Consider the following 21,964-nt stretch of genomic DNA (forward strand, 5'->3'; position numbering starts at 1 on the left):
CTAAATTGTTGCTATTTTATGTACAGTTTTTTTATGTGCAGCTTTATGTACATAAGGGGTCAAGGTCATTTGCATACAATAGAGAGTTTGCACAGATGATATTGTGAAAGTACTAGCTACCTTATCATTATTGCAGGTGTTAACCTAACACTGCTAATGCTAATGTAATGCATGAAAAGTGGTGACAAAAGTGTATTCAAAATAATTCTGATATCTATATCTGATCATCATTAATAGCTCACCGTTTGTAAATCCATAACAGGTTGAAAAATGGGCGATGCTGCCATGGCAGAGTTTGGGGCTGCCGCTTCTTTTCTGAGAAAGTCGGATAGGGAGCGTTTAGAAGCCCAAACCCGTCCCTTCGACATGAAGAAGGAGTGCTTTGTTCCTGACCCGGAGGTTGAGTATGTCAAAGCTACCATTACCAGTCGTGATGGTGACAAAGTCACAGCTGACACTGAATTTGGAAAGGTAAATTAATTGTAGGATTTGCAGGAGAGTACTAATGTACATGTTTCTACTGGGGCCTTTGGTTAAATTTGGTCAAGTGTGACTGTAAAATGTGTCATTTTTTTCCGTAGTCTGTCACAGTGAAGGAATGTGATGTACATCCTCAAAATCCACCAAAGTTTGATAAAATTGAAGACATGGCGATGTTCACCTTCCTCCATGAGCCCGCTGTGCTGTTTAACCTCAAAGAGCGTTATGCAGCATGGATGATCTATGTAAGGCAATAAAATGTGTACATAAAACCTTATCGACATTGATAAAGCACGTTAGTAAGCAACATGCTTATGACTAAGTAACACATGATGTTATCATCCTATTATCTGTACTCCTCTTACCATGCAGACCTACTCGGGGCTGTTCTGTGTGACTGTCAACCCCTACAAGGGGCTGCCAGTCTACAACCAGGACGTGGTTGTTGCCTATAGAGGAAAGAAGAGGAGTGAAGCTCCTCCTCATATCTTCTCCATCTCTGACAATGCCTACCAATACATGCTGTCAGGTAAATAATCTATTTCAGCCTTCATCTTGTTTAAATATTCAATTCTGACATCATCCCATTTTTTTTACTGATAATTTGAAAAATCACTCTCGCTGACAGATAGAGAAAACCAGTCAATCCTTATCACGTAAGTCACAGCCAACAAAAACTTCTTCAGTATCTACGGGTTATAGGTCTTGGCCTAAATATCTCTGTCTTTCTTCTGCTCAGTGGAGAATCCGGTGCTGGAAAGACTGTCAACACCAAGCGCGTCATTCAGTACTTTGCCAGTATCGCAGCTGCCCCAACCGGAAAGAAAGATCCAGCTGCTGAGAAGAAGGTCTGTATTACAGAATATATTTCTGAATATTTTACAAAGCGCAATTACACTGTTTTACTTCTTCACTACGCAGTTTTAATCTTATATACTTGGCACTGAACCTGCAGTTGTGTCTGTATTTAACAAAATCAGGGTACCCTGGAGGATCAAATCATTCAGGCTAACCCTGCTCTGGAGGCCTTTGGCAATGCCAAGACCATCAGGAATGACAACTCCTCCAGATTTGTGAGTGTCTGTGGAATTGCAAATGGTAATTTCTAAAGTGAAGTGAATCAACTGAACTAACATGAGCAGCTCTCTCCCTCTTAGGGTAAATTTATCCGCATTCATTTTGATAACCGAGGAAAGCTGGCCTCTGCTGATATTGAAACTTGTAAGTAACAAGGTTTATGTAACACATTTAAAGGTATCACCTGTCAACTTATCAGTTTACCACTATAACAACCTTTTTCTCTTACAGACCTTTTGGAAAAGTCTCGTGTGACTTACCAGCTCAAAGCTGAGAGGGACTACCACATTTTTTACCAGATCTTGTCTCAGCAAAAGCCTGAGCTTCTGGGTATATATCTGACATAAATGCTTTATTTCTCAAGAGCCATCAACACTGAGAGTTATTACTGTATTTGAACACAGTGGGTTATTTTGTAACACATTTTTTTTCATTCCCTCCTTAGAAATGTTGCTTATCACCAACAACCCCTATGACTACGGCTTCATCTCCCAAGGACAGACAACAGTAGCCTCCATCAATGATTCTGAAGAGCTGATGGCCACTGATGTGAGCTGAATCTTCAAATCCCAGTCAGTACAAATCAATTTTCATAATACCAAAAATGCATTTTGAGCTTTTTTTTCCCAGGATGCCTTTGATGTTCTTGGCTTCACTCAAGAGGAGAAGAACGGCATTTACAAGCTGACTGGTGCCATCATGCATCATGGTAACATGAAGTTTAAGCAGAAGCAGCGAGAGGAGCAAGCAGAGGCAGATGGCACTGAAGGTGAGAGATGGTTTTTGATTACAAAAAAAAAAAGAAAATACAGCTAAAGGAATCAGGGATATAGGAATGACACTGACATTGAAAGGCAGTGATGACACTGATGAATAAATACCACAATGTCAACAGATGCTGACAAAGTCGCATATCTGATGGGGCTGAACTCTGCTGACCTCATCAAAGGGCTCTGTCACCCAAGAGTCAAAGTAGGAAATGAGTGGGTCACCAAGGGACAAAATGTTGCCCAAGTAAGAGAAAAAGATTTTTTGTATTGATGTTCAAGTTTAAAAAAGGTGTAGTAAGATTTACTAGGATGTTTATTTGGATTTTCTTGTAAGGTGAACTATGCTATTGGTGCACTGTCTAAGTCGGTGTATGAGAGGATGTTTCTTTGGATGGTGGTGAGAATTAACCAATCCCTCGACACCAAGCAGCCCCGGCAGTACTTCATCGGTGTCCTGGACATTGCTGGATTTGAGATCTTTGAAGTGAGTTTAAAAATAACACACAATCTCAATGAAGTAGACTTTCTTTGATGTGAAATTATTAAGCCTGGTTGTACTGTGCACCATTTTATTACAGTTCAACACATTTGAGCAGCTTTGCATCAACTTCACCAATGAAAAACTGCAACAGTTTTTCAACCACCACATGTTTGTGCTGGAGCAGGAAGAGTACAAGAAAGAGGGCATTGAATGGACTTTTATAGATTTTGGTATGGACTTGCAGGCCTGTATTGACCTGATTGAAAAGGTAAAGTACTTAAAACTACTGTATCACTGTCATTTAAGTATGTTACTGCATTGTTCATTTCATTTTTAAAACAGTGCCATGACATTTGTCTTTATACTATGATGACCTTACAGCCTATGGGTATCATGTCGATCCTTGAAGAGGAGTGCATGTTCCCAAAAGCCTCTGATACCACCTTTAAAGCTAAACTCTATGACAACCATCTGGGGAAATCTGCCAACTTCCAGAAGCCCAGAATTGTCAAAGGGAAACCAGAGGCCCATTTTGCCCTGATGCACTACGCTGGAACTGTTGATTACAATATCAACAACTGGCTGGTGAAGAACAAGGATCCTCTGAATGAGACCGTTGTTGCACTGTATCAAAAATCTACCGTTAAGCTACTCACTACACTCTTTGCAAATTATGCTGGAGCTGATTCAGGTTTGTATTTAGAAAGGGGCTAGAATCTTAGTTTGAAATGATTATCAATGTAATATGTAGTACTGTTTAAAAAAAAAAAATGGTAAAGGTTGAACCATAAAATGAAGAAGCTTTTAATGTAAAAGCAAAATTTGACATGCATCCTTGTCATTTGTTTTTCTGAGTGTAATCTGTACAGTTTAAAACATTCTTAAACATATCTTTGATATATATATTCTTTTGAAAGTCTAATGATTCATATTTTATTTAGTTCAAGAGTCTGGTGGGAAGGGCAAAGGTGGTGGCTCCAAGAAGAAAGGCTCATCTTTCCAAACTGTATCAGCCTTACATAGGGTGAGATCAATATAATTCAAAGTGTGTGACACATAGCAAATTGACAGGTTCTTCGCAGACTTAAGACAATATCCTCAACCATATGTCATCATGCTGTTTATATTGATAATGGTACACTTAATGACAATGGCAAATGGCAACCAATTCTGTTATCTGGGGTGCACTCACAGGAGAACCTGAACAAGCTGATGACCAACTTGAGGTCTACTCACCCTCACTTTGTGCGCTGCATCATCCCCAATGAGACCAAGACTCCTGGGGCCATGGAAAATCCTCTGGTGATGCACCAGCTGCGCTGTAACGGTGTGCTGGAAGGCATCAGGATCTGCAGGAAGGGCTTCCCCAACAGGATCCTCTATGGAGATTTCAAACAAAGGTTTGCATGTGATGAAAAAAACACACATTTAAAACTAACAATGGGAACAAACGATTGACTCTGTCAAATACAGATGGGTGACAAATTAGAGGAAAATACATCAAGTCTCTAAGACTCGGGGCAACCATAACTGGCCAAAGCAGGTTTAAGTTGACTTGTCATAGATTGTCCAAGTTTTGGGCATTGTGCTGATGGGATGGACACCATTCTGCAACAAGATATGCCCTCATTTAGAGTTTGACAATGAAGACCACCGTCTGACATGCTGTTCCAAAATCTCCAAGGTGTTCAATTGGGTCTAGATCTGATAACTTTGAAGGCCATAGCATATGATTCACATCATTTTGATATTGACCAAACCATTCAGTAAGTCTTCATGCCCTTCATGCATTTGATATGTTTGTCCACTGATTTTTAATTTTTTTTTGAGTTTGCTATTTTATATAACATGAAACTAAAATCATTTCTTATCTGTGTTACAAAGATACCGAATTTTGAACCCAAATGCTATCCCTGAGGGACAGTTCATTGATAACAAAAAAGCTGCAGAGAAGCTTTTGGGCTCCTTGGATTTAGACCATAACCAGTACAGACTGGGGCACACCAAGGTAAGTATTGGTGAAATACATGTAATGTATACAATAGGTGGATAGCTGGATATCAATTTGTTCAGCTAATCCTACTTTCATTATCAATATCTTTGTGATAGTTCACACCTGCCTTCAGCCTGTGTGTGTTGTGCTTGCAAATGTTGATTTAAACTGTTGTCAAAAATCAGGTATTCTTTAAAGCTGGGCTGCTTGGTCTCCTGGAGGAGATGCGAGATGACCGTTTGGCTCTAATCATAACCAGGATCCAGGCGAGGTCAAGAGGTGTTTTGGCAAGAATTGAATTCCAGAAGATTGTTGAACGCAGGTACATGCATTAACTAATGCCTGAGGCATACAGTAGGAGATAAAGATTCAACATGTGCATTAAATAACAAGCAGAGCACATGAATAAAATGGACTCAAAATACAGACTTAGTGTCTAGGAAATACATACTTGTATTATTTGAGTCAATATCTTTATCAATCAATACCCACAGGGATGCACTACTAGTGATCCAGTGGAACATCCGTGCCTTCATGGGGGTCAAGAATTGGCCCTGGATGAAGATGTATTTCAAGATTAAACCTCTATTAAAGTCAGCAGAAACTGAGAAGGAGATGGCCAACATGAAGGAAGAATTCCTGAAGCTTAAAGAGGCTTATGCAAAATCTGAAGCCCGCAGGAAGGAACTAGAAGAAAAAATGGTCACTCTGCTCCAAGAGAAGAATGATCTACAGCTCCAAGTCCAGGCTGCAAGTCTAAGCATTGTTATTTTAATGTCATAAAATTAAAGTACATACCGTATAAATATTTATAAATAACAGAGACATTTATTGTGTATATTGCTGGTGATGATATGTTATCAAATTAATGACCATTTCAATTTAGGAGCAAGATAATCTTGCAGATGCTGAAGAAAGATGTGAGGGGCTGATCAAAAACAAAATTCAGATGGAGGCAAAAGCCAAAGAGCTGACAGAAAGACTGGAGGACGAGGAGGAGATGAATGCTGAGCTAACTGCTAAGAAGAGGAAGCTGGAGGATGAGTGCTCTGAGTTAAAGAAAGACATTGATGATTTAGAGTTAACTCTGGCTAAAGTGGAGAAAGAGAAGCATGCCACAGAGAACAAGGTAACAAAAGACAAAACTTGACTGTGCAATCACTCCATGTGTCCCAATGACCATTTGTCCTTGATAAAAATAAACCTCTGCTGGCCATAGGTTAAGAACCTGACTGAGGAGTTGGCAGCTTTGGAAGAAATCATTGCCAAGTTGACCAAGGAAAAGAAGGCCTTACAGGAAGCTCATCAGCAAACACTGGATGATCTGCAGAGTGAAGAAGACAAAGTCAACTCTCTGACCAAGGCCAAGGCGAAGCTGGAGCAGCAAGTGGATGATGTAAGAAAAATAGCAAATGAGAGTGTGTTTGCATGTTTTAAAAATAATTAAGAAATGTAATATTCAATATATATATATATAAATACAATATATATTTAATATTATATTTAATGTATATAATAAATTCAACTGAAATTCTTTTAATCACACCCATCACAGCTTGAAGGATCGCTTGAGCAAGAGAAGAAAGTGCGTATGGACCTTGAGCGAGCAAAGCGGAAGCTTGAGGGAGACCTAAAGTTAGCTCAAGAGAGTATCATGGACCTGGAAAATGACAAGCAGCAACTTGAAGAGAGGCTGAAAAAGTAAAATCAAACCTGCTCTGGTAAAAGCACATATGTATTCAAAACTTTGTGTCAGTTGGTACATTTCACATCTTTCTATCCACAGAAAAGATTTTGAAATCAGCCAACTCAATGGCAAAATAGAAGATGAACAAGCAATGAGTTCCCAGCTCCAGAAAAAACTGAAGGAGTTGCAGGTAATGAAAATAAGATGAAGAAGTAGGGATGTGATATTTAATTAATACAACAACCTGTAGGTATTTAATGCAAAAATTCACTTTTATTTCAAAGGCCCGCATTGAGGAGCTGGAGGAAGAGCTGGAAGCAGAGCGAGCTGCCCGAGCCAAGGTGGAGAAGCAGAGAGCAGACTTAGCCAGAGAGCTGGAGGAGATCAGTGAAAGGCTGGAGGAGGCTGGTGGAGCAACATCTGCTCAGATTGAGATGAACAAGAAGAGGGAGGCTGAGTTCCTGAAACTCCGCAGAGACCTTGAAGAGGCCACTCTGCAGCATGAAGCCACCGCTGCAACACTCAGGAAGAAACAAGCTGACAGTGTTGCTGACCTGGGAGAGCAGATTGACAACCTGCAGAGAGTTAAACAGAAACTGGAGAAGGAGAAGAGTGAGCTCAGACTGGAGCTGGATGATGTTGTCTCCAATATGGAACATATTGTGAAAGCTAAGGTAAAATACTTAAACTAAAAAATAACTTAAAAGTTACTTAAAATAAACTGTATAAATGTTTTTCTATTAGTAAAGTAGTTTATGTGCTATTGTTAATATTATTTGTTTTCAGAATAATTTGGAGAAAATGTGCAGGTCTCTGGAAGACCACATGAATGAATATAAAACAAAGTCGGAGGAGGGACAGCGTACCATCAATGACTTCACCATGCAGAAAGCAAAGCTTCAAACTGAGAATGGTATGCATTTGATTTGAAAAGTATTTTGTTCGGGACATACATACATTTTATTTTTATTCTTTTATCAAAACTAGGTGAACTTACAAGACAGCTTGAGGAAAAGGATTCTCTGGTGTCTCAACTCACCAGAGGAAAACAATCCTACACTCAGCAAATTGAAGACCTAAAGAGACAACTGGAGGAGGAAGTCAAGGTAGCAAACACATTCCAATGAGATGCTCATTAAGGGCAGATGAAATGTTGATACATGAGAGGCATTGAGATATGCTTTCATTTCAGGCCAAGAATGCATTAGCCCATGCAGTGCAGTCTGCTCGTCATGACTGTGACCTGCTCAGGGAGCAGTTTGAGGAGGAGCAGGAGGCAAAGACTGATCTGCAGCGCAGCATGTCCAAGGCCAACTCTGAGGTGGCTCAGTGGAGAACTAAGTATGAAACTGATGCCATCCAGAGAACCGAGGAACTGGAGGAGGCAAAGTGAGTAAAATATGTTTTGGTTCAAACAACACTGCATAGTTTAAAAGCAATAAACCCTCATAAATTCACCATAAATCATTACAATAGAATAACAAAAGTATAATAATTCTTACTCAAAATTCAGAAAGAAGCTGGCTCAGCGTCTGCAGGATGCTGAGGAGGCTGTTGAAGCTGTGAACGCTAAATGTTCCTCTCTGGAAAAGACCAAACACAGGCTGCAGAATGAGATTGAAGATCTCATGGTGGATGTGGAAAGGTCTAATGCTGCTGCTGCTGCACTGGACAAGAGGCAAAGAAACTTTGACAAGGTTGGATTTAAAATGCAGACTGTAAGGTGATTTTCATCTCTTAGATATAGATCAGATACTTGATATAAATGTGAACTGTTTCTTAGATTCTGTCAGAATGGAAACAGAAGTACGAGGAGTCTCAAACAGAGCTGGAAAGTTCTCAGAAAGAAGCCAGGTCTCTGGGCACTGAGCTCTTCAAACTGAAGAATTCCTATGAAGAATCTCTGGAACATCTGGAGACCATGAAGAGAGAGAATAAGAATCTGCAGGGTAAGGGTAACACCAGCTTTACAGTATACTGCAGAATTTGCTCTACTGACTAAACCATTGATAATATTGCCCTTTTTGTTCCTCAGAGGAAATTTCTGACCTCACTGAGCAAATTGGTGAGGGTGGAAAGAGCATTCATGAGCTTGAGAAGATTCGAAAACAGTTGGAGCAGGAGAAGTCTGAGATACAACAAGCCCTGGAGGAAGCAGAGGTATGTTGAATGTTCTGATGATGGACTCTGCTTTTGTAATATTGAAATAACTAGCTATCTATTTGATTTTCAATCTTCATGGCAGGCCTCACTGGAACATGAGGAAGGGAAGATTCTTAGAGTTCAGCTTGAGTTCAACCAGGTTAAGGCTGAAATTGAGCGCAAGCTGGCTGAGAAAGATGAAGAGATGGAGCAAACGAAGAGAAACCAACAGCGAATTGTGGACACTCTTCAGAGCTCTCTTGAAGCTGAGACTCGCAGCAGGAATGAGGCCCTGCGTCTGAAGAAGAAGATGGAGGGAGACCTCAATGAGATGGAGGTCCAGCTCAGCCAGGCCAACAGGCAGGCAGCTGAGGCCCAGAAACAACTTAAATCTGTTCATGCACATCTGAAGGTATGTACTTTATCAAAAAAGGGACACCTTTGACATATATCATCAATTGATTTAACCTGATTTACAATAAATATCGCACTCTTCCTCAGGATGCTCAGCTCCAGCTTGATGACTCTCTGCGAGCCAATGATGATATGAAGGAAAACATTGCCATGGTTGAAAGGCGCAACAACCTGCTTCAGGCTGAAGTGGAGGAGCTCAGGACAGCTCTGGAGCAAACTGAGAGAAGTCGCAAACTTGCTGAGCAAGAGCTGCTGGATGTTAGTGAGAGGGTGCAGCTACTGCACTCACAGGTAAGACGCAGTAATTATCGATAAATTCTGGCATGTTTGTTTTAGATTAACTTTTTTTTACAATTACAGTTCTTCTCTATTTATGTCAAACTAGAATACTAGCCTGTTAAACCAAAAGAAGAAGCTGGAGGCAGATGCATCCCAGCTTCAGACTGAAGTGGAGGAAGCAGTGCAGGAATGCAGAAATGCTGAGGAAAAGGCCAAGAAGGCCATTACTGATGCTGCCATGATGGCAGAGGAGCTGAAGAAAGAGCAGGACACCAGCGCTCACCTGGAGCGTATGAAGAAGAACATGGAGCAAACCATCAAAGACCTGCAGCACCGCCTGGATGAAGCTGAACAGATTGCCATGAAGGGAGGCAAGAAGCAGGTGCAGAAGCTCGAGGCCAGGGTGAGTATAAGTTGGCTCTTTGGCTCTTTGCATGATTTAAATATGGAAAGCAAATAGCTGTTCGATGTCAAGTTGGCTGAATTTTGTTGTCAATGCATCCTTCATCCTGCAGGTCAGGGAACTTGAAAATGAGGTGGAAGGCGAACAAAAAAAGGCCAGTGATGCTGTAAAGGGAGTAAGAAAGTATGAAAGACGTATCAAGGAGCTTACCTATCAGGTAACTACTATCACATCACAAATCTGGCAAAATAGGCCAGATTCACAACAAATGTGACACTCTTTCAGGATGATCACCTCAAGGTTGATGAGATAAAGTAATCAATTATCTGTAGATTACCTTTGGCTAGAGTTAAAGGTCAGAGTATTACATTCAGAATCAAAATACATGCATTTTTTATTGTTTTTGCACGATTTAGACTGAAGAAGACCGTAAAAATCTAGCACGTCTTCAAGATTTGGTGGACAAGCTGCAGCTAAAGGTCAAGTCCTTTAAGAGGACTGCTGAGGAGGCTGTGAGTACTGCTAAATTCAAATGCCAATCTTGTATCTCACCAGTGAAAATAAGCATTTTCTGAGCAGATATAATGTGTAACACATGTGGTGTGTCTGTTCTACAGGAAGAACAGGCTAACAGCAATCTTACAAAGTTCCGTAAGCTTCAACACGAGCTTGATGAAGCTGAAGAGAGAGCTGATATTGCAGAGTCTCAGGTCAACAAGCTACGTGTCAAGAGCCGTGATGTGGGGACAAAGGTCAGCATACACATATTGCACATACATTTAAAAAAGAGAGATCATCTGATTCTTTGCTGTGTCCACACACAGAAAAAACTGTTGCCTAGCAGTGCCAATCATCTTGCTTCTATACTGTTCAACAATGTGGCACTAGTTTTCCACTGATATCTCCGTTGTCTTCTCGCATCTTTTATTACCACAATTAGAAAACTCCTATTGAGGGGCCCAAAGGGTGAAATGTGACACAAGTAGCTCAAATAATACACATGATGAAACATTTATTATTGTATTTTCTGTCTTTTTTTGTTTCAGAAAGGACTTGATGAAGAGTGACGCTCCTTCAAAAATGATCTGAGAATCTGAAAATTTCTGAGGCACCGTTACCTGTGTAATGGTGTCTCCCTAAACATGTTTTTGTTTGTTCATTAGAATAAATGTATGTGCATCTGAAACCGTTTCTAGACTTTTTATTGATTTTTTATTCTCTGTATTGACAATTACATAGAAATAACTTCAATAAATTACTTTTAGTAACTTCAGTAAATTACTTTCTAAAAAAAAAAGAGAAATAAAATAAATGTCACACTAGTATAATGATAAGTCTAAAAATGTATGTATCTCTTAGTATTATCTAAAAAATGTTCTTTAAGTAGGGCTGTCAAGCGATTAAGAAAATTAATCTAATTAATTACAAGCTTTGTGATTGATTAATTGAAATTAACTGCATATGCTTATATTGGCGATAAGCATTTTAAAAACATTTCAATGTAAATGGATTTTGGTAAATGAATGAATCAATGAATAAATGGACATTCTAAACTTTAAAAGGAGAAGATATTTTAAGATCGTAGTTCTTCGATGGTTAGAAGGTTCCTTGCTGCATAAGTTGCACAAACCGGTACTCCTGTCAACAGTTCCATCTGGGCTTTTTTTGACACCCCACTCCAGTGTGTTTTGGTATTTTTATGGTCTTTCCTGACAATGTTTTATAATTTTTGACAAACAGCTTTATTTTTTGCTTAAAATTAAGCTGTCTATAAAATGGAATGGACTACAGTAGAATCCAGGACTTTAAAGTCATCCACCAAGCTTGGTTTCTGGTGTCTTAAGAGTGACGTAGCTCCTTTAAGAACAGGGCAGTTTGTAGAAACACTGGCTGGCTGGAGTGGGACTTTTCCATTCAGTCAGCTCAGCAGCATTGAGTTATCTGCCTCCATCATGTTTACAAAGCTGCTGTGGAACTGGTTCAGTGATGTAAGGTCAATGGGTGTCATAAAGCGCGATCCCTCTGTACAGCTGTGTTACCTGCAAATTTTTCCCAAGGGGGATCAATAAAGAAAAATCTTAATCTTAATAAATCTGCATTATTTTATCTGTAATTAATTTTGTTATTGGTTCACGTTTGATTTAAAGTATAAAGATGGACAGAGCAATGTTAGCAGCTACTGTCTGTATGCTTTAACGAGAAGCAAAAGAGCAGGCTGCTGAGCTAGGGAGGCAACTGCAAGTGAAAAGAGCCAGGCAAAGGAGGAGGAGGATTTGTCTGCCCTTGTACTACAATTATCTTATTAAGTTTACCTAAAGCAGTGATTGACTAATGGAAATTAAACCGAATAAATGTGATACGGTATAGTCTGTGTTACTGGTGGATAGAGGGGTCTGTAACCTGACCAGTGAGGCAGTTAGCCGGCTGTCTAGCCAGCTACCCCTGTAGGCACTTGCAGAGCCACTCAAATACAAAAACAGTGGAGCATATTTTCCATTTGCCATCAATTTTCATAAAACTGACCTGCCATCGGACAATCTGAGGAGACACAATGCATGTTTGAGGCACATGAGTATGTGCAGTAAGCTGTCTCAGAAATTATTCTCACATACAGAAAATCCAGGTACTTTGCAGTCGAAACGCACTACATACAAAATTTGACATCATCGCTAGTACAAGTAGTACGTTAGTATGCAATTTCAAGCACATGTTAAATAAGCTATAGGCCAACTTTTCACTTTACTAACCCACATTCAAAAATAAGGTGAATAGGTCGCTTGGCATTCGAAATTAACAAATCAGTGTCTCCTCATCTAATTGAATGGCTTACCAATGTGTTTAATAATTCTAACAATGTGTGTGGTAATTTTATGAATAAAACAGAATGAATTATAAATTCTGCTAAATAATTAATCCTGATCCTAAAATCTAAAAAAGGGGTCTACATGTAGATAGCTAATTAATGAATATAGTCATTCATGTATTTTTGCTTATTCATTTCCAAAAACATAATGTGTGGGACTGGATAAACCATAACCTAAGAATAGTAAAACCTTGTCAAATACGCTGAACTGCTTCAAACGCTAGATTTTGAAACAATACGAGATGGGGAAAGACATCTTTTCAAATGTATTATTTGTATATTTATTATTTAATTCTGTATGTTTGCCAGGGACTGACTACTGAGTAAAACTGCTGGTGCTTTTAAATGAAATAGTCTACCTGAAGACAATGGTGGCAATGTAATACCATGTTTACTCAGGCTGTTTTCATTATATGAGTCTCTAAAAAGAAAACTACTTTCTAAATAATGCATTGTGGTTGTAAACTATTTGTCTCTTTGGAATGTATTTAAACCATGTTCACTTACTTCATCAACTGCATCATAAGCCAAGTGAAATCTCATTTATGTAATGCTTGTCTTGTTAAAGTACAACAGTTAACCCCTATTGAAAACACCTTTATGTTCTTTTAATACTGATAATACTACACAGCTGTTAAATAATAAGTAGGGCACATATAGTTTCATTACAACTTATCTTTCGTTGCCACATGCCAATTTGAATAAACGCAAATACAGTATTTAAACAAAATGATAAACAAAATGTTTAATGTTGGATTACAGTTATGCAAGGAAGTTGCAACGAAAACATAACCAGCTACACATTTTTTAATTCTTATTGTGGACATACACAACTGGACATTATCCTGGTGTGAGCCAACCTATGCTTTTAATATTAATGTATCTGATAATCTTTCCCTCCATTTTGATACCATTAAAGACTAAAACATCTAGAAATCAATACAAGTAAAGTTGAAACTACTAACCTTCATATTAGTAGTGGAGGTCAGTCTTACTCTAGTAACAAGCATCTTCTTTTCAAAGCCAGCCGAGGGAGGGCCATCTGGAACGCAGAAAAGAGGCAGACTTGACGAAGATGCCTTATTGACAGCAGATAATCTGGATTTGGTGTATTCAGGGGTAAAGTCCTCCAAGATATAGCTAGACTTAAAGAAACACAATTTCTTATCAAAATGAGACACTGAGTGAGTATTGTTGTATTGTAACTGAATTAAATCTTCATCATTTTTCAAACTAATCAGATTTTTTAATAGATCTGAAGTTTTGCATCCAAAAAGTAGACAATAAAATCTTGAAATTGTCAACTGTACCTTTCCAACATTTTGCCATGTCCTGGTCATATCCTCATCAGAAGACAAGCAGTACTCAGTACGAGTGTCCTGATAGAGGTCCACAGTCTGAATAAAAGGGGAGAAGACGATGCAAGAGAACAATCAACTCCAAGCCTCCACCATAGATCAACACCCGCTTAGATGTGACCTTTCACAAAGGCAAAGAACAAATACTAACTATAGCTATGTTGGCTCTAGTGTCAAACTTAAGTGAGGCAAGGTGTCTCAAACCTTCCCTTGTGTGTTCATGTGATTGTAAAAGTCAGAGACACAAGTGCTGTGGACAGCTGGGAATGAGACCTTTGATGAACGGCTGAGTGCCCTGCTAGAGCAATTGTAGTACAAGGGCAAGCAGGGACAAGACCCTATAAGATGGGATCTTACAGAAAAGACAACAGCTGAGGTTATGGTTGGATCACTGATGAGCATGTTTTGTAAGGAGTCATTTCTACCATAGAATTTCATTGTACCTGGGTTAAAATTCTGTGTCACGCCAAAAAAGAATGTATGCTAGTTTCTGGTTGGTTTGCCTCATTATGGACAGAGTATGACACACCTGAGTTGTTTTAAAATTTGCTCTATACAGATTTATTTAGACTATTCTTGTATATAGATGATTGAGTACCAACATTACACTACATAGAATACATAGAGTACTTAATTGGGTTCTCGTGGGCTTTTTCACCTGTTGCTGTGGGTCAAAGAAAAAATAAAAACCTGTCCTGACTACCTGCGTCACAAGCTGTCCCCAAGCTGTCATCTGAACCATCAAGCCCCCAAAGGCAGCCAGCAGGAATTTCACAAGTTATCTTTGTGCTCAAGGATAAAGAGAAGAAAACAATGCCATACCAATAGAAGCAGGCCAAGGGCACCCGCGGCAGGTGACATTTGGATAGAAGCTAAGAGTATAGGTTACAACATCCTGAATTTGTTTCAGGGCAGAAACATGTGTAAGTAGGTTTTCTCTATTTTTCTAAAAACGAAATTATGTGCAGGTCGGCACCTTGCATGGCTGTCTCTGCCATCAGTGTACGAATGTGTGTGTGAATGGGTGAATGTGACAAGTGTTGTAAAGTGCTTTGAGTGGTCAGTAGACTGGAAAAGCGCTATAGAAATGCAAGTCCATTTACCATTTTACCATTTTGACACACACACACACACACACACACAGAGAGAGAGAGAGAGAGAGAGAGAAAACGTGTCCCAATAGCATTTACTGTTCTGGGCTTCCATGATGTCCTATTATTTCTGTCCTTATGTTCAGTTCAGGGGCCATCATATTGTTGATAACATTGGGACAGGCTGGGTAAAGTTTTATAAATGACAGCATATGCTGAGGTATAAATACAACATCTAAACCTCCATCAATGACACATCACATACTGTCCAATTACAAAAGGCAATATGATTTTTCAGATTCAGATCCAACCCAACATGGATTAAGAATCAAAATAATGCATGTGTGAATAAATACACAGGTACAACAAAACCTGTGCAGTTACACTTACTTGATACATCATAGCTAATAACTCATCCCAATGCAGAATGCTAGGAGAAATAAAATACTTCATGGCTTTTTTACTACCAAACAGTGGTAACCATCAGTACCCACCTTTTATCAATTCTCAGGACTAAGGATATGTTTAGTTTTACCCCAGGTGTATTATCTATTGAAATTTTCTACCTTTTTTTGTTGTTTTATGCACTATTTACCAATTAAATGTAATACAAAAGGCCTTAACCACAATGCTACAGTCTACCTAAACAAGACAGAGAGGGTAATTGTACTCTATTCCTTGCTACATTATCAGTGAAAGGTCCTACAGATTTATGGTTTTTAATTATTTGAACTGTCTCATTACCAATCTGTATTGGGTATCGAGCATTTGGGCTTTTTACTTGAAAATTAAAGAAATAGTTAAAGCTATTTATTATTCAGGTGAAGAAAGAATTTGCCTGATTCCAGCTAATTAAAAAGTGAAATCTCAGTGGGTGAGCTTAGGTTAATATGAACATAAGTTAGATTGCATAGTCTCTGAACATTTTTTATCGTCGGCAAAGAAAAAACAATGCCAGGTGACTAGGGTTAGACCAAGGGCATATACTGTATCTGTGAATAGTGGTGAGTGATAATAAAGGGATCTCACAGCTGTAACTTTGGCCATGTCTTGCTTCTCTGTAGACAACAGCTGCAGCTCTTTTTGCTCCCTCTTGAAATGTATTTCACACCCTATCACTTTTGGCAGGCTATTGTTGAACTTTAGACATGAGATAGTTGATGTCCCATAAATCTGGCTTGCCTTCTATCCTACTTTATTTAGTTTGAGTAGAGTCACAGTCCATGGTATAGTGTGTCCACCTTGAATATGACAGTCATCATCATAAAGCACAGTAGATCTATCTTCTTAGCAAAAAAAGGTCATTATTTATTCGGATTAATGTGTTTCCTCTTGAGATTTTCAGTGCCAAGAAAATAAAGAATACATGCCTATAAGTGTTGTTATACAGCATACAATATAGTAGGTCAATCCTATCATATGTTGATATAGATGACTAATTAATTGAATCAGGTTTGATTTAAGCTTATCACCAAGTGTTAGTAGTTGGAATGAATACTATCTCTTCTATAATCACGGCGAACAAGGTTTGTCCTTCATGGACTTATGTAGTACACTCAACAGACAAATAAACTTAAGATAATTAGATTTCCAGCATTAAGTTAGCCAGTGCTACACTGATAGTTCATTGTTATCTAAAAACTACTTCATATAACTTGGACTAAAGGGAATTACTTGATAGACTGTAGCCTAGGAGAAATAAAATACTTCATGGCTTTTTTTACTACTACAGTGGTAACCATTAGTACCCGCCTTTTATCGATTCTCAGGACTAAGGATATGTTAAGTTTTACCCCAGAATTTTTATCTATTGAAATTTTCTACCTTTTTTGTTGCTTCATGCACTATTTGCCAATTATATGTAATACAAAAGGCCTTAACCACAATGCTACAGTCTACCTAAACAAGACAGAGAGGGTAACTGTACTCTATTCCTTGCCACATCCAATTACCTTAGTCAGTGCGAGGGCTGCAGGTACCTTGAGCCTTGCAGATGGTGTCTGTATTGACATTCTAGGAGTACGTCATAAGTGAAAGGTCCTACAGATACACAAACCAAGAAACTTGAATGTAATTTATTCTAGTTGACTATTTACCCAATTACATAGACTTTTTTTTAGTTCACATTGGCTCTTAAACTCAAAGGTAAAACATCTGGGATTATTCGAGGAGGATCTTGGGTAGCTAGCATGAGCAACATGCCTGCCTACAGAACAGTACTGGACATACTGTTTGTGTATGAGAAGAATTATCAGAAGTTTGTACAGAAAAACCACAGCAAAAGGCCTGACCACATACACGAGATACATATGTAGTGGATAACTACTTGTCTCAATTTAAAACTTATCTATACTGTTTGACTATAAAACACACTCACAGTGGGAGTCTTGACAATAAGGATGAAACAGCTGGTCTTCAGGTCAAGGTCATTTATTACACACAACAGATACATGCAGTGAGCTCTCCCGGGAGGAACTGAAGCACTATTCTGATCACTCAGTTTATATACCTTTTGGTTCTGCGGTCGCCCCGCCCCTGAACCTTTCTTCATTTACCATGATCAATACAGTTTTCCACTATTAGCTTTTATATTAACATCATACCGGTGGATTGTCTATGTCAGGATGTATTTTTAAAAACTCAGGAGTCTAACTCAGGCCCCCACCCTCCTGTGGGCCTGCGTGTTCTCCTGATGTCACTTTAACTCTTTATTATATACATATCAAGGAAGTACAGTTCTATTTTAAACATTGTACATCCTTTGTATGGTGTCAATTCCCTCAGTGGGGCCATCAGGTACTTTCCAATTGCTCATTTGAGGACAGCTGCTTTCTCTCTCTCCATACATGGTGATATGCATGTGAGTGTACCTTCAGACCCCAACTTAAGGACAGATTTCAGTCACTACACATAACACAATAGAGTAAGAATCTTACCAATTACCTCTTTAAAATGTATAAAATAGAGCTGTAAAGAACGCTGTCGTGAAACATAACCATCTACACATTTTTTAGTTCTTATTGTGGAAATATACAACTGGACATTATCCTGGTGTGAGCCAACCTATGCTTTTAATATAAATGTATCTGTAATGTTTCCCTCCATTTTGATACCATTAAAGACTAAAACATCTAGAAATCTATACAAGTAAAGTTGAAACTACTAACCTTCATATTAGTAGTGGAGGTCAGTCTTACTCTAGTAACAAGCATCTTCTTTTCAAAGCCAGCCGAGGGAGGGCCATCTGGAACGCAGAAAAGAGGCAGACTTGACAAAGATGCCTTATTGATAGCAGATCATCTGGATTTGGTGTATTCAGGGGTAAAGTCCTCCAAGATATAGCTAGACTTAAAGAAACACAATTTCTTATCAAAATGAGACACTGCGTGAGTACTTTTGTATTGTAACTGAATTAAATCTTCATCATTTTTCAAACTAAGCAGATTTTTTAATAGATCTGAAGTTTTGCATCCAAAAAGTAGACAATAAAATCTTGAAATTGTCAACTGTACCTTTCCATCATTTTGCCATGTCCTGGTCATATCCTCATCAGAAGACAAGCAGTACTCAGTACGAGTGTCCTGATAGAGGTCCACAGTCTGAATAAAAGGGGAGAAGACAATGCAAGAGAACAATCAACTCCAAGCCTCCACCATAGATCAACACCCGCTTAGATGTGACCTTTCACAAAGGCAAAGAACAAATACTAACTATAGCTATGTTGGCTCTAGTGTCAAACTTAAGTGAGGCAAGGTGTCTCAAACCTTCCCTCGTGTGTTCATGTGATTGTAAAAGTCAGAGACACAAGTGCTGTGGACAGCTGGGAATGAGACCTTTGATGAACGGCTGAGTGCCCTGCTAGAGCAATTGTAGTACAAGGGCAAGCAGGGACAAGACCCTATAATATGGGATCTTACAGAAAAGACAACAGCTGAGGTTATGGTTGGATCACTGATGAGCATGTTTTGTAAGGATTCATTTGTACCATAGAATTTCATCGTACCTGGGTTAAAATTCTGTGTCACGCCAAAAAAGAATGTATGCTAGTTTCTGGTTGGTTTGCCTCATTTTGGACAGAGTATGACACACCTGAGTTGTTTTAAAATTTGCTCTATACAGATTCATTTACCCTATTCTTGTATATAGATGATTGAGTACCAACATTACACTACATAGAGTACATAGAGTACTTAATTGGGTTCTCGTGGGCTTTTTCACCTGTTGCTGTGGGTCAAAGAAAAAATAAAAACCTGTCCTGACTACCTGCGTCACAAGCTGTCCCCAAGCTGTCATCTGAACCATCAAGCCCCCAAAGGCAGCCAGCAGGAATTTCACAAGTTATCTTTGTGCTCAAGGATAAAGAGAAGAAAACAATGCCATACCAATAGAAGCAGGCCAAGGGCACCCGCATCAGGTGACATTTGGATAGAAGCTAAGAGTATAGGTTACAACATCCTGAATTTGTTTCTGGGCAGAAACATGTGTAAGTAGGTTTTCTCTATTTTTCTAAAATTGAAATTATGTGCAGGTCGGCACCTTGCATGGCTGTCTCTGCCATCAGTGTACGAATGTGTGTGTGAATGGGTGAATGTGACAAGTGTTGTAAAGTGCTTTGAGTGGTCAATAGACTAGAAAAGCGCTATAGAAATGCAAGTCCATTTACCATTTTACCATTTTGACACACACACACACAGAGAGAGAGAGAGAGAGAGAGAGAGAGAGAGAGAGAGAGAGAGAGAGAGAGAGAGAGAGAGAGAGAGAGAAAAAGTGTCCCAATAGCATTTACTGTTCTGGGCTTCCATGATGTCCTATTATTTCTGTCCTTATGTTCAGTTCAGGGGCCATCATATTGTTGATAACATTGGGACAGGCTGGGTAAAGTTTTATAAATGACAGCATATGCTGAGGTATAAATACAACATCTAAACCTCCATCAATGACACATCACATACTGTCCAATTACAAAAGGCAATATGATTTTTCAGATTCAGATCCAACCCAACATGGATTAAGAATCAAAAAGAATCAAGCATGTGTGAATAAATACACAGGTACAACAAAACCTGTGCAGTTATACTTACTTGATACATCAAAGCTAATAACTCATCCCAATGCAGAATGCTAGGAGAAATAAAATACTTCATGGCTTTTTTACTACCAAACAGTGGTAACCATCAGTACCCACCTTTTATCAATTCTCAGGATAAGGATGTGTTTAGTTTTACCCCAGGTTTTTTATCTGTTGTCCATTATCAATGAAAGGTCCTACAGATTTATGGTTTTTAATTATTTGAACTGTCTCATTACCAATCTGTATTGGGTATCGAGCATTTGGGCTTTTTACTTGAAAATTAAAGAAATAGTTAAAGCTATTTATTATTCAGGTGAAGAAAGAATTTGCCTGATTCCAGCTAATTAAAAAGTGAAATCTCAATGGGTGAGCTTAGGTAAATATGAACATAAGTTAGATTGCATAGTCTCTGAACAAAGAAAAAACAATGCCAGGTGACTAGGGTTAGACCAAGGGCATATACTGTATCTGTGAATAGTGGTGAGTGATAATAAAGGGATCTCACAGCTGTAACTTTGGCCTTGTCTTGCTTCTCTGTAGACAACAGCTGCAGCTCTTTTTGCTCCCTCTTGAAATGTATTTCACACCCTATCACTTTTGGCAGGCTATTGTTGAACTTTAGACATGAGATAGTTGATGTCCCATAAATCTGGCTTGCCTTCTATCCTACTTTATTTAGTTTGAGTAGAGTCACAGTCCATGGTATAGTGTGTCCACCTTGAATATGATAGTCATCATCATAAAGCACAGTAGATCTATCTTCTTAGCAAAAAAAGGTCATTATTTATTCGGATTAATGTGTTTCCTCTTGAGATTTTCAGTGCCAAGAAAATAAAGAATACATGCCTATAAGTGTTGTTATACAGCATACAATATAGTAGGTCAATCCTATCATATGTTGATATAGATGACTAATTAATTGAATCAGTTTTGACTTAAGCTTATCACCAAGTGTTAGTAGTTGGAATGAATACTCTCTTTTCTATAATCACGGCGAACAAGGTTTGTCCTTCATGGACTTATGTAGTGCACTCAACAGACAAATAAACTTAAGATAATTAGATTTGCTACACTGATAGTTTATTTGTATCTAAAAACTACTTCATATAACTTGGACCAAAGACTGTAGCCTGTCCCTGCTCCCCCACCTCTTGCCTTCCCCTTTCTTTGTCATGTCCTGTCTGGCGTATTAGTCTGTTGTTCACAAGGTGAGAGCAACAAATAGCAGCACTAGGCTCTACCCAATTTGGAGAATGCTTTTTGTGATAGGCAACGTGCATGCCATTTCTCTGATATTCATCCCCATATTTGGTTGACTTACAACCTTTATTAATCGCGAGGCAGCCTGGTGTTGGCCACTGGATCCATCATCTCACTTGACAAAGGTTGACAGTCAAAGGTAAGAAAAACATCTACTTTCCAAACTTTGTTCATTAAATAATGACGTAATATGATATTTGGTTTACTTCTGTCCACTTAAAATAAATAGCACAGATTCCAATTTCCTGTGGAGTGAAACATCTCAGGTAACATTCTTAGCTAATTTAAGTGACAGTGATTTCTTTTCATTTTTTTTTAAATTAAGTTGAGCTATTTATTATTGACAACATCTTGCTTTTTGGTTGTTACATGCATATGTGTGCTACTAATTAATGCCTTTTTGATTCTGCCATTTTGGGTTTTTTTATGTTCATGCTTATGCAAATAACCTCTGCATGTCTCTAGAACTCTAGATAATTAACACAATTTTAAATAATCCAGGCAAAAAAGGTCTATTTATTCGGATTAATGTGTTTCCTCTTGAGATTTTCAGTGCCAAGAAAATAAAGAATACATGCCTATAAGTGTTGTTATA

At 38.6% G+C, this 21,964-nt stretch overlaps 1 protein-coding gene across 1 annotated transcript; it reads left to right on the plus strand.

Moving 5' to 3' along the window:
* Positions 1 to 270: 270 nt before the first annotated feature.
* Positions 271 to 10,793, plus strand: LOC141016617 (myosin-7-like). The gene is made up of 37 exons (XM_073491090.1): positions 271 to 471; positions 582 to 725; positions 853 to 1,009; positions 1,109 to 1,136; positions 1,220 to 1,328; positions 1,461 to 1,553; positions 1,638 to 1,701; positions 1,789 to 1,887; positions 2,003 to 2,106; positions 2,188 to 2,326; positions 2,453 to 2,571; positions 2,662 to 2,811; positions 2,906 to 3,076; positions 3,190 to 3,499; positions 3,750 to 3,832; positions 4,003 to 4,208; positions 4,693 to 4,816; positions 4,987 to 5,123; positions 5,296 to 5,551; positions 5,688 to 5,930; positions 6,021 to 6,197; positions 6,357 to 6,502; positions 6,588 to 6,678; positions 6,773 to 7,162; positions 7,275 to 7,401; positions 7,476 to 7,594; positions 7,681 to 7,877; positions 8,002 to 8,185; positions 8,272 to 8,437; positions 8,524 to 8,648; positions 8,734 to 9,042; positions 9,132 to 9,335; positions 9,430 to 9,726; positions 9,839 to 9,943; positions 10,143 to 10,238; positions 10,344 to 10,478; positions 10,773 to 10,793. The coding sequence occupies exons 1-37, from the start codon at positions 271 to 273 to the stop codon at positions 10,791 to 10,793; spliced, it is 5,826 nt and encodes a 1,941-aa protein (XP_073347191.1).
* The last annotated feature ends 11,171 nt before the right edge of the window (positions 10,794 to 21,964 follow it).

Source organism: Pagrus major, chromosome 21, assembly GCF_040436345.1.
Source record: "Pagrus major chromosome 21, Pma_NU_1.0".
Classification (NCBI taxonomy): domain Eukaryota; kingdom Metazoa; phylum Chordata; class Actinopteri; order Spariformes; family Sparidae; genus Pagrus; species Pagrus major.

Bases quoted from the DNA above. Each gene is read 5' to 3' on its own strand.
- LOC141016617 (XM_073491090.1), top strand. From the start codon at position 271: ATGGGCGATGCTGCCATGGCAGAGTTTGGGGCTGCCGCTTCTTTTCTG. The intron at 1,554-1,637 runs GTGAGTGTCTGT...TCTCCCTCTTAG, and splicing joins ATGACAACTCCTCCAGATTT to GGTAAATTTATCCGCATTCA. The intron at 9,727-9,838 runs GTGAGTATAAGT...TTCATCCTGCAG, and splicing joins TGCAGAAGCTCGAGGCCAGG to GTCAGGGAACTTGAAAATGA.